Consider the following 12,736-nt stretch of genomic DNA (forward strand, 5'->3'; position numbering starts at 1 on the left):
CAATTGATAGGCGTTTGAGAAAGAAGAGATTGAACCACTGCAATTTAAGCAGCAGGAGGTAAATTGGTTGGGTCAAGGCCTTATTCAGAGTGCTGCTAAAAACGCAAGTACTGATAACCTTGAGCGGGATCTTGAAGACGTCAATACAAGGTGGAAAACTCTCAATAAAAAGGTACTAAACTATGTTTTCACTGTAAATACTTGTTTGCTTTTACTGGGTCGTTGTTTGCGATAACTCACCACAAAGTCGCTAAATAGTAGGCCCTACTGCAAATAACATGTAATCTCCTAAATCTGAAGCATCACCTAGGCTTCAGCAGTCATATAGTGTGACCCGACAGAAGCGCGCCCGACAACAGCGCGCCAACAAAACCGCGGCGATAAAACCGCGATGTCGATAGCGCGCCCACAAAGGCGCGCCAACAAAAGAGCGCCAACAGAAGCGCCATTACGGTTAAGGTAAGGGTTGGTGAACCAGTTAAGTTAAGGGTTAGGGTAAGGGTAAGGGTTAGGTTTAGGTTTAGGGTTAGGTTCAGGGTTAGGTTTAGGGTTAGGGTAAGGGTTAGCTTTACAGTCGTAATTGTAAAAAAATGGTCATAAATCCCTCTTTTTTCAGTGCCGTTGTAACTTCGAATGGTCATTAAATGAATAGTTGTAAGTTGAGAACCACCTGTACTCAAATATTATCATATCCAGGAAGCATTGCAAATATCAATAAATACTGGATCGAATGCTTAATTTTTTATTCTTCTAATTTCCTTCAGTTTCTCAAAGGCATTGGGATATCAGAGGATGCATTGCGGGCAGAGAATAAGGGATTCAGTGTTGAGGTTTGTTTTATATATATATGTATTTTTAGGTTGCACAAAGAGCAGCACAGTTGCAAGAAGCCTTGTTGCACTGTGGGAGATTTCAAGATGCTGTTGAATCTATTCTTAGCTGGTTAATTGATACAGAAGATCTCGTGGCCAATCAGAAGCCCCCGTCTGCTGAATTTAAAGTTGTGAAGGCCCAAATACAGGAACAAAAAGTAAGTGACAAGTTATTTTTTTTTAAATGTCTTTATTTTTAATCTTTCGTTGGAGATTGGGATTCTTAGAAGTAAATACACTATTCTTCCATGACCCCACTCTGTCCACCTTGAGATGGGAAAAGGGAGGCAGGCAGAAAAAGAATTTGGACGGGAAGGGATAATAGCATTTTTTTACTTTATTGTCCCATAACCTAGTCTTTCTCTATGCTTTTTTTTAAAAGGGGAATTTGCTTAACTTCTGGGAAGGGAGGAAACATAGGCAGGGAGGATAGAATCCAGAGTTGTACAGGAATTTATCCATCACCAGCTGCATTTTAGAATGTTCCATGCTTGTTTATCCAGTTAGAGGTACCCAATCAGAGGCTTTACGTCTCCCCAGAGGACCTTTAAAAGTGAATACCAAATTATTATTTCAGAGTAACAGGACAAGTGTTTGAGATAAAAGCAACTGATTCAATTCGCTCCCATTTAGATTTATTTATTTTTTTAGCCTCACACTCATTCTGTAATTTGAGTCTTGCTCCAGGCATACCTCATAAAGGGTATCGTGGCACGACAAAACCGCGCTCGACTAAAGCGCGCCCGATTAAACCGCGTCGTTGACGTCATCAACAGGGCGACAACAGCGAGCGCGGAGAAAGAAGGGCGCTTTAAATAGCGCTTTGAAAGCAAGCCGATTCAAGTTAAGGTAAGGGTTAGGTTTAGGGTTAGCTTTAGGGTTAGCTTTAGGGTTAGGTTAAGGGTTAGGATTAGGGTTAGGTTTAGGGTTAGGTTAAGGGTTAGGTTTAGGGTTAGGTTTAGGGTTAGGTTAAGGGTTAGGTTTAGGGTTAGGTTAAGGGTTAGGATTAGGTTTAGCGTTAGGTTAGGGGTTAGGGTTAGGGTTAGGTTTAGGGTTAGGTTAAGAGTTAGGTTAAGGGTTAGGATTAGGATTAGGTTTAGGGGGGTTAGGTTTAGATTTAGGGGTTAATATTAGGTTTAGCGTTTACAGTGTGCTTTTTTCTCCGCGCTGTTGTCGCGCTGTTGATGACATCAGCTACGCGGTTTCGTCGAGTGCCCTTTAGTCGAACATGGTTTTGTGGTGGAACCAAAGGGTATTATAGTAATTTTATGAAAAATCCAAGAAGCATGTTGCCTAATTTATTTTTTGTGGATTTAATAGACCATTCTATCCTGGAATATAAGGGAATAAAAATGGAATTTCCAAATAGTCCCTATCAAGACTTCCTTAGCTCCACTAATATTACTTCATTACTCTGGAGCAGTGTTTCTCAACCTTGGCAACTTGAAGATGTCCGGACTTCAACTCCCAGAATTCCCCAGCCAGCGAATGCTGGCTGGGGAATTCTGGGAGTTGAAGTCCGGACATCTTCAAGTTGCCAAGGTTGAGAAACACTGCTCTGGAGTGTCACGGATGGATTTTGGCATGTTTAAGCACTTGAATATAAATAGAAAGGGAATGGTCTACATAATCAAATAAACATTGTTCAACCACACAACCCTATTTTCAGAATCAGCCCTTCAAGGAGAAAATGATGAGTATGTTGAGGCTCAGGATTACCAGCTGGCAGTTTTCGAACAAATCTTAGTGGTGGGTGAAAGGCATCTTCCTGAATCAGCTATGTGAAAAAACAAAAGATGACTTCCATTTATGGCAACAAAATTTGCAGGGTTGTTTTTTTTTTAAAGATAGGAATAGCACCTTTACTTTTTCGTTTTGTCTTCTTATAGTTTAATAATAGAATAGTAAAATGTCCACTTGACAGAAAAAAAATAAACACAATATAAATATAAACATAGAAGAGTGTTTATATTGGATCTACATTCTGCCTACTACAGAGAACTATAGGCTTAACTGTATTTAAGTACTATGCAAAATATAGCCATATAATTCAAAATATAAAGATATTTTATCCCCACCCACCCCCCGCCCCAAGTCTACTACACTACCTTATCATGGCAGGGGATGATGGTATTCGTGAGAGGGACGAGCAAAGAATGCCAGGAATGGTTCCACCACAAAACCGCGGTAGACAAAAGCGCGCTCGACGAAAGCGCGTACATGATGTCATCACAGCGCGACGAAAACATCGCGCTGTGAGCGGTAAATTTAAAATTAAAGCAAAAACCTTATCCTAACCCCCCCAAACCTAACCCTAAACCTAACCCTAAACCTAACCGTTAACCTAACCCTAAACCTAACCCTTAACCTAACGCTAAACCTAACGCTAACCCTTAACCTAACGCTAAACCTAACCCTAACGCTTAACATAACCCTAACCCTAACCCTTAACCTAACCCTAACCCTAACCCTTACCTTTATGTGAATCAGCTTGCTTTAATTTAATTTTAATTTCAATTTAATTTATTTTTAATTTTTTTCATCGCGCTGCTGATGACGTCAGGTACGTGCTTTCGTCGAGCGCGCTTTTGTCTACCGCGGTTTTGACGGGTCACGGCCAGGAATATACGCCAATATTATAGACTGTTCACAGGGTCACCTTTAAATCATGAAAATCATCCAGCTAACGCAAACAGGCCACCCACATTGCGCCACAGCAATGTGTAAAAATAATGGGGATGGCAGATCACTTTAGTGAAGGAGGCATCCTTTCATACTGCATGAGATAATGCGGTGGTAAACCACTCCAGTATTTTATCAAGAAAATAACATGAATAGACAAAATAAAGTGATTGATGTTATAGTTCCAGGTAATTGGCTTCTCAGGTTGGATGCTACTCAACATGCTACTGAGGGAAAACTGATGACCTATTGTACAATCACCGGCTAAGGAGAGGAGGGAGTAAAGAGGTGTGCCAGCATGAAGCCACCTCACGGGAGGAAACATGATAGACCATATTTGTGAAACTCTATCTATTGGGTCCCAAGGGAAGGTAGCAAATCTGGCGAGAATAATATCAGGTGCAAGAAACTGGAATAACTTTGTGAATAGGCCAAAGCAGTTCCTCTGTTGTTGGTCACCTATATAACAAGAACCTTAGTTTTAGTTTAGTTTAGTTTTATTGGTCTTATATGCCGCCCACTCCCGAAGGACTCCGGGCGGCTTACGCTAAACAAGGGAAGGGGGATAAATAAACAAAACAACACTCCCCGTGGAGATTCGGACCCTCACCACCCTTCAATCCTTCCGCGCCGCTTTAAAGATCTGGCTGTCCCGGCTGGCCTGGGGTTAAGATTCCAACCCCACCCGAATTGTGTGACTGTTGTGTTCTCTTTTAATATGTTGTATTGTTTCCATATTGGAATACTGTTTGTCTCCCCCCCCCTCCCTTTTGAATTGTGAGCCGCCCTGAGTCCCCCCAGGGAAAAGGGCGGCATACAAATAAAGGAAATTCAATTCAAATTCAAATTCACTTTAAAATACACAACAGTCACAGTTTCCGTGGGGCTGGATGTTTCACAGCCCCCCCCCCCCCCCCGGCCTGTTGGAGCAGCCAGGACTTAACGGCTTTGCGGAAGGCCGGGAGGGTAGTAAGGGTCCGGATCTCCGTGGGGAGGTCGTTCCAGAGGGCTGGAGCTGCAACAGAGAAGGCTCTCCCCCGGGGAGTCGCCAGCCAACATTGGCTGGCAGATGGGATCCGGAGAAGACCTAACCTGTGAGATCTAATCGGTCTATGGGAGGTAATCGGCAGGAGGCGGTCTCTCAGGTACCCAGGTCCGATGCCATGTAGGGCTTTATAGGTAACGACCAGCACCTTGAAGCGGGTCCGGAGACTAATGCCAGTCTGGCTGCATTCCCTTGGGAACTAGTAGATAAGACGTCACTAGTCTGCTCTGACATTTCCTCCTATATAGTGACTCCACATCTCCGCTTTCTCCTTTAGCTGATGATTCCAACGCATAATCTTTTAGAATGCTAATGGCGTTCATGAGAAATTCCAAGGAAAGTAATGACAAATTGAAGAGAGCTTTGTAAAAGTGGAGCCAACAACAGCAGCAAAGACCAAGGAACCAGTGAGTAGACTGGTTCCTTGGAATGTCCCTTACATAGAGATAGAATGAGAGATTGCCAACATGTGCTCCCCACAAAAAGCAACCACATGTGTGATGCTTCTTGTGAGGAAACCAGAAGACGGTGGTTGTCCACCAATTTGAGCATTGAGAAGTAATGGGATCAGTCACTATGTTTGCAACCACATCAGAGCCTTTTAAAGGACACTTAAGTTCACAAAACGGTCACTTTGGGGAAATTGCCTATTAACCATCAATTGCCCTATTTTTATTTTTATTTATTTATTTTTATTTTTATTTATTTATTTATTTTACTTTATTTGTATGCCGCCCTTTTCCCTGAAGGGACTCAGGGCGGCTCACAACTCAAAGGGAGGGGAAAAAAACAGACAAAATTACAAAAAACATAAAGACCATACACAGTTAAAAAACACAACAACCATACCATTCGAGAAGGGGGGCAAAAACTCTTTAGCCCCAGGCCTGTGGGAACAGCCAGGTTTTAAGGGCTTTGCGGAAGGCCTGGAGGGTGGTGAGGGTACGAATCTCCACGGGGAGCTCGTTCCAGAGGGTCGGAGCAGCCACAGAGAAGGCCCTCCTCCGAGTAGTCGCCAGTCGACACTGGCCGGCTGATGGAATTCGGAGGAGGCCTAGTCTGTGGGATCTTATTGGTCTAGTGGAGGTAATTAGAGATTCTGCAACAACAAATTTGAAAATTCTTCATTCAGTGAATTTATCTTCAACTATGAACAAGAGGAAAATCAATTCCAAGCTTAAACCTGTAAAAAAAAAAAGAGAAACAAACAGCAAAACTCTAAATAAGATTTTGATCTAAGAAATTTATACATGGATTAATCAAGATATATTTGGAACATTTACTTTTATTGTAAGATTTTGGAATTAAATATTAAAAAATAAATAACTTTTCGCACGAAACATTTATTTTGGCTATCCTGCAATTGCCAAATCATAGCAAAAGATAAACAGTGATTTTGGAAACTGGTTACTACAGAGGAAGCCTGCTGTACAGGTACTCCTAGACTTTAGAGCCAAGGTGGCGCAGTGGTTAAATGCAGCACTGCAGGCTACTGCTAGGTCAGCAGTTCAGCGGTTCAAATCTCACCGGCTCACGGTTGACTCAGCCTTCCATCCTTCCGAGGTGGGTAAAATGAGGACCCAGATTGTTGGGGGCAATATGCTGACTCTCTGTAAACCGCTTAGAGAGGGCTGAAAGGCCTATGAAGCGGTATATAAGTCTAACTGCTATTGCTATTGCTATTGCTATTTATGATCACAATTTTCATTGCTAATCATGATAGTTGTTAAGTTAATTTTGCCCCATTTTGCAAAGTTTATATTGGGTGACATCTAGATTGAAATCTTTGGCGCGTCAAATTGCTGATGTTGCCACAAGGAAAAAGAAAATCTGAACTTGCAAAAACCGAATTACAGGGGGAACATGGAATGTAAAATACATGAACATAGAAACACAGAGAAAGATGAAGTAATTCGTATAATTCTGTAGAAGTCAATCTGTATGGTTGCTAAGAATTGGCATTCTTAATAGCATGTTATCAATTAATACTTTATTTACAGTTATCAGGGGATGTATCCAAAGTTATGGATAACAAACAAGCTTCATTATAGGCTAATATAATCCTAAAAGCCCAATAAACTAAATGTGTATGAAACTCTGATGCATTTCGCTGCATTTTCACAAAATCTTTTCCTAAAGCTACCATTTTAAGGGCATTCCAAGAGTAAAATCTTTCTTCCGACGATCATAGTAATTAGATAATCCTGAGAAAAATAAATACAGCTCAAGGCTTGGCCGTACGCTTAATTTCCAATTAAGACGTTTAATTTATCTGGATTGGTTTCCCAAGCTAACTTTCGGTACACACCCAGGAGACTCTCTCAAATACAGTTTTTCTCCTGCACAGCTGCATCTTGGCTGCTGGCTTTCCCAGACAGCCTGGGGAGATGATTCACTAAACACTATGCGGTGTGTCTTTTCTCAGAGGGCTGCCTTCAATTGTTTAACTGAATACTTCTGTTTTCTGATTAAAACAATTACAGAGCATGCTTTCTGTTTTTGCCCTACGTGCTACCACATGCTCTTGAACCGCCCATATTTTTTATCTTCGAGAAACAGAATAAGCAGGGGTTTAATTGGTGAATCTGTGTTTGCCGTTTACTCAGCTGTTGACAAATATGATTTTTTTTTTTTTGTAGGCCAGTCTGCAGTGGTGGGTTTCAAATTTTTTTCGAACCTACTCTGTGGGTGTGGCCTCCTTTGTGGGAGTGGCTTGCCAGCCATATGACCTGGTGGGAGTGGCTTGCCGGCCATGTGTTTTCTCTCTCTCTCTCTCTTTCTCCTTCCTTCCTTTTGTCTCTCTGTCCCTTTTTCCTTTTTTTCTTTCATCTCTCTCTCACTTTTTCTTTCTTTTTTCTTTATTTCTTTCTTCCTTTCTTCCTTTCTTCCTCTTTCTCTCTCTGTGTGAGTCTCTCTCTCTCTCTCTCTCTCTCTCTGTCTGTCTCTGTCTCTCTCTCTCTCTCTCTCTCTCTCTCTGTCTCTCTGTCTCTCTCTCTCTGTCTGTCAGTGGTGGGTTTCAAAATTTTTTGGAACCTCTTCTGTAGGTGTGGCCTGCTTTCCGGGTCCACTGGTGGAACCTCTTCTAACCGGTTCAGTAGATTTGACGAACCGGTTCTACCGAACTGATGCGAACTGGTAGGAACCAACCTCTGCCAGTCTGCAACTAGAGAAAAATTGGGTTAATGGTTCTTGAAAGAGTTACAACTCTTTAACATTTACATAAACAGAGAGTTGAGTTACCAAACCATGGGATGGAAACGGCAAATGTTGACGTCAAAGAGACACAAAGCATAGAAAGCACAGTCACTTAGTACTGTGAAGAAGGCTTTCTGCATTTCCCTTGGTCCCCATGGTTTATCATTCACAACCACTCCTCCTCAACCCTGTAAAAACAACAAAACCATACTGGTTTCTTGAGTACACTTAACAACAGATTACTCTATGATAAATTAGTATATCCTTAAGATACCATAACATTTGTTGTTGTATGTAATACAACTCTTGTCTTCTAAAAAGGATGGATACGGGTCTTTAGCTGTAATCATATTATAAATAATTGTTCCAAAGACTGATGTAGGGAAGTTTGATGTTAGCAATTCATCATACAGGAATACTGCTAGTCGAAAAATTGTACTAAGTCAGAAATATAAAGCCATTGCTACAGAATTAACAGGAAATGAATTGATAGAAAGTAAAGACAGATTTTGCAAAAACTCGCATCCATTGGCGGATTAAGGCTCACTGGTGCCCTAAGCACTGACAAATTTTGGTGCCCCCCCCCCTCCTTTGTACATACTGTACAAATCTTCATTGGGTTTTTTTTTCTTTCTCAACCTTGTGGTGCCTCCTTTGGGCCTGGTGCTCTAAGCATGTGCTTAGTTTGCTTAATGGTTAATACCAGTGACGTGCGGTGAGCTTTACGGCTGGTGAGGCACTTTTTAGACTTGTGGACTTCAACCCCCAGAATTCCACAGCCAGGCATGCTCAGTTCCGATTTAAAGCGACGGCGTTTTTCCCCCTTGCAAAATAAGTTTTCCCATTTTTTTTCTTCTCCCTCCCCCTCCTTCCTCCCTCTCTCCCTCTCTCTCAAACAGGCACACACACAGAGAGAAATTGGATCCCTCTCTCACTCACTCACACACTCACTCTCAAACAAACACAAACACAGAAGTTGCATTGGATATATATTTCCAAAGGCTTGAAAGCAGATCCTCTGCCATACCCCCTCTTCCCCTGCTGCCTTCCGATCTGAGCCTTTGATTGCAGGTGAATCACGTTGTAATCAGTGAAGCTGGGCTTATGTACTTTTATCCAGCTGTGTGTGTGTGTGTGTGTGTGTGTGTGTGTGTGTGTGTGTGTGTGTGTGTTTGAAAAGGCAACGTGGTTCTGCCAGAGCTCTGAGTCAGACTGAGCTAGTTGCTCCCAGAGAACTCTAAAAAGCCTCTAAAAATGCCCTCTACAGGAGGCGAGAGAACACGTGCCTCCTTTGCATAAGGAATTCTTCGCTTTTTAACCCTTGGTTAACTCTTAAAAGGCGACAAAATTTCTTATACAAAAGAGGCCCCTAGTTCTCTGGCCTCCTCCTATAGTTAACACTAAGCACTGTTCCAAGTCACTGTGACTTAGAATCTGGTAGCAACGGTTCCACCACAAAACTGCGTTCGACTAAAGCGCGCTCGACGAAACCGCGTAGCTGACGTCATCACAGCGCGACGAAAAAAGCACGCTGTGAACGCTAAAGCTAAATTAACCCCTAAACCTAAACCTAATCCCCTAAACCTAACCCTAAACCTAACCCTTAACCCTAAACCTAACCCTTAACCCTTAACCCTAAACCTAACCCTAAACCTAACCCTTAACCTAACCCTTAACCTAACGCTAACCCTAAACCTAACCCTTAACCTAACGCTAAACCTAACCCTTACCTTAACTTGAATCGGCTTGCTTTCAAAGCGCTTTTTAAAGCGCCCTTTTTTCTCCGCGGTCGCTGTTGTCACCCTGCTGATGACGTCAGCGACGCGGTTTAATCGGGCGCGCTTTAGTGGAGCGCGGTTTTGTTGTGCCACGCTCAGCAACTACCTTGGCTTTAATTATTTTTTAAAAAATTCTTTAAAATTCTTTCCTTTTCCTCATGACTGGTGAGGCCACGCCTCCCCTGCCTCTAGTGACTGCACGTCCCTGGTTAATACACAACTGCTCGCATCTATGGGCAGTGTTCAGAATAACAACTATTTTGTATATCCAGGGACAAAGACCCAGGGACAAATAATATTATACAAAGCCCTGTCGGAAGGGAATAAAGTTAAAGTAAGAGCAAGTATTATACTCTTGCATTCCTAGTAAGAGGGTTCATCAGCATCTTTGGAAAATACAATGGACTGCTGTCATAAAGAGAACCAAGGAGATGCTCTTGAAGCAAGTATTCAGAAATCATCATGTAAACAAAGAGGAAGGACGCATTCTTTAAGACTTGGGAAAGGAAATAGTATTAAGAAGACTCTTCCTTGATACACTTAGGGTATATGAAGGTGGAGATGAAAGCACAAGCAGACTTGGGACATTTTGTTATTATAGCCTATCTCAATAAAGCTAATTCTAGCCTTCCTGTGGAGTTGCTTTCCTGATCTGGTCTATCTCGGGAGTGCTGTTGCATAACTTAACGGAATGTCCTACTCTGAAAGCACTATATTTCATGAAAGCAAGGAAGGCATGCTCATTTGTAGCCAACATGAGACGTCAGCGTAATGTTGAAACAAAATTTAAAATAAAAATGGAAAATAATAACTCTGCAGCTGACAAGATTTACTTACTCCATCAGTGCTAAATAAACGAATGAGCTATTTATACCATGGGAAGCATAAATGCTGGTCTATCTTTTGCCTGCCATTTCAAAAGACGGTTCCACCACAAAACTGCGTTCGACTAAAGCGCGCTCGACGAAACCGCGTAGCTGACGTCATCACAGGGCGACAACAGCGCGGAGACGGAAGCACGCTGTAAACGCTAAACCTAAAATTAACACCTAAACCTAACCCCCCTAACCCTAATCCTAACCCTAAACCTAACCCTAAACCTAACCCTTAACCTAACCCTAAACCTAACCCTAAACCTAACCCTAAACCTAAACCTAACCCTTAACCTAACCCTAAACCTAACCCTAAACCTAAACCTAACCCTAACCCTTAACGTAACCCTAAACCTAACCCTAACCCTTAACATAACCCTAACCCTAACCCTTAATCTAACCCTAAACCTAACCCTTACCTTAAGTTGAATCGGCTTGCTTTCAAAGCGCTATTTAAAGCGCCCTTCTTTCTCCGCGCTCGCTGTTGTTGCCCTGTTGATGACGTCAGCGACGCGGTTTAATCGGGCACGCTTTAGTCGAGCGCGGTTTTGTCGTGCCACGCAAAAGACAGCTTGCTTAAATCTCCCCCGTTGGACGGTAAGCCAGAACCTTGGATATAATCAGCCTCTTCATCTTGTCACAAAGCCATCATTTCCTGGCAATTTAATTTTTTTTGATTATTTTGTTTTTCCAGCTTCTCCAGAGATTGTTAGATGACCGGAAGCCTACCGTGGAATTGATCAAGCGTGAAGGGGAAAAAATTGCCGAGTCAGCAGAGCCGCCAGATAAAGAAAAGATCTTGAAACAGCTGAGTCTCCTGGATAGCAGATGGGCCGCATTGCTTGATAAAGCAGAAATGAGGTACTTGAAACATTTTCATCCGCTTACTCGTAGAGCAGGGAGCTCTCCTAGCTACAGGAAAGAAAACGGTGTAATCTGAAGCTGCTGCGTAAGCATTTTTGTTGTAAGATGAGCGTTAAACTTTTGAGGCTGGATGAGAAAATGCATTAGCACTGTTAGGACTAGGACTGCAGGTGAAATAAACATGATTTATCTATTCCCTCGGTTAATAAATAGGCGGATAGCTAGAAGGCAGGCATTGTGGATTATAAAACGGGCATGACAAGGTCTACTGCGTGGAGGAGCTGGCAAATTAAGTGTTATTTTAATAATAGCAATAGCAATAGCAATTAGACTTATATACCGCTTCATAGGGCTTTCAGCCCTCTCTAAGCGGTTTACAGAGTCAGCATATTGCCCCCAACAATCCGGGTCCTCATTTTACCCACCTCGGAAGGATGGAAGGCTGAGTCAACCCTGAGCCGGTGAGATTTGAACAGCCGAACTGCTGAACTGCAGTCAGCTGAAGTAGCCTGCAGTGCTGCATTTAACCACTGCGCCAGTCAATAAAGATTGATATCTTTTGCACCTGTTGAGATTTAATTTAAAGCAATTCTAGCCTAGAGTGAAATGGTTCAGCAGATCTAACTAATCTGCGTGCAAATATCAGTCAATCAGAGCTTGAAGGGATCTTGAGGGATCTAGAGCCGAGGTGGCGCAGTGGTTAAATGCAGCACTGCAGGCTACTTCAGCTGACTGCAGTTCTGCAGTTCGGCTGTTCAAATCTCACTGGCTCAGGGTTGACTCAGCCTTCCATCCTTCCGAGGTGGGTCAAATGAGGACCCGGATTGTCGTTGGGGGCGATATGCTGACTCTGTAAACCGCTTAGAGAGGGCTGAAAGCCCTATGAAGCGGTATATAAGTCTAACTGCTATTGCTGTTGCTATTGAAGGTCTTCTAGTCTAACCCCCTGCTCAAGAAGGAGATCGTATACCATTTCAGACTGGTGGCTATACAGTCTTTCCTTAAAAACCCAGTGAAGGAGCACCCACAGCTTCTGAAGGCCAGCTGTTCCACTGGTTGATTGTCCTCACTGTTGGGAAGTTTCTCCTTAATTCTAGGTTGCTTCTCTCCTTGATTAGTTTCCATCCATTGTTTCTTATCCTTGCCTTCCGGTGCTTTGGAAAATAAGTTGATCCTCTTTTCTTTGTGGTGCCCCCTCAAATACTGGACTACTGCTATCATGTCCCCTTAATCCTTCTTTTCTCTAGACTGGCCATACCCAATTTCCTGTAACCGTTCTTCATATGTGTTTGTCTCCAGGCCTTTACGTTGTTCTTCTTTAGACTTTTTCCAAAACATCTTTTTTTGTAATGTGGTAACCAAAACTGGATGCTATATTCCGGGTGCGATCTTATTAACGATTTATAAAGCAGTAGTACTAATAATTCA

The 12,736-nt window shown here is 42.5% G+C and overlaps 1 protein-coding gene across 8 annotated transcripts in view; it reads left to right on the forward strand.

Annotated features, from left to right (window-relative positions):
* DST (dystonin) overlaps window positions 1-12,736 on the forward strand; it is a 410,298-nt gene that overhangs the window by 309,641 nt on the left and 87,921 nt on the right. For all 8 annotated transcript variants that reach the window (XM_087718947.1, XM_087718939.1, XM_087718941.1 and 5 more), the window contains 3 exons: window positions 11-172; window positions 860-1,030; window positions 11,139-11,305. In XM_087718947.1, coding sequence (XP_087575073.1) covers window positions 11-172; window positions 860-1,030; window positions 11,139-11,305 — 500 coding nt within the window. The remainder of the gene's footprint in view (window positions 1-10; window positions 173-859; window positions 1,031-11,138; window positions 11,306-12,736) is intronic.

This window comes from Thamnophis sirtalis, unplaced genomic scaffold, assembly GCF_051295495.1.
Source record: "Thamnophis sirtalis isolate CommonGarterSnake01/CBP01778 unplaced genomic scaffold, rThaSir2_p1.2 scaffold_6, whole genome shotgun sequence".
Classification (NCBI taxonomy): domain Eukaryota; kingdom Metazoa; phylum Chordata; class Lepidosauria; order Squamata; family Natricidae; genus Thamnophis; species Thamnophis sirtalis.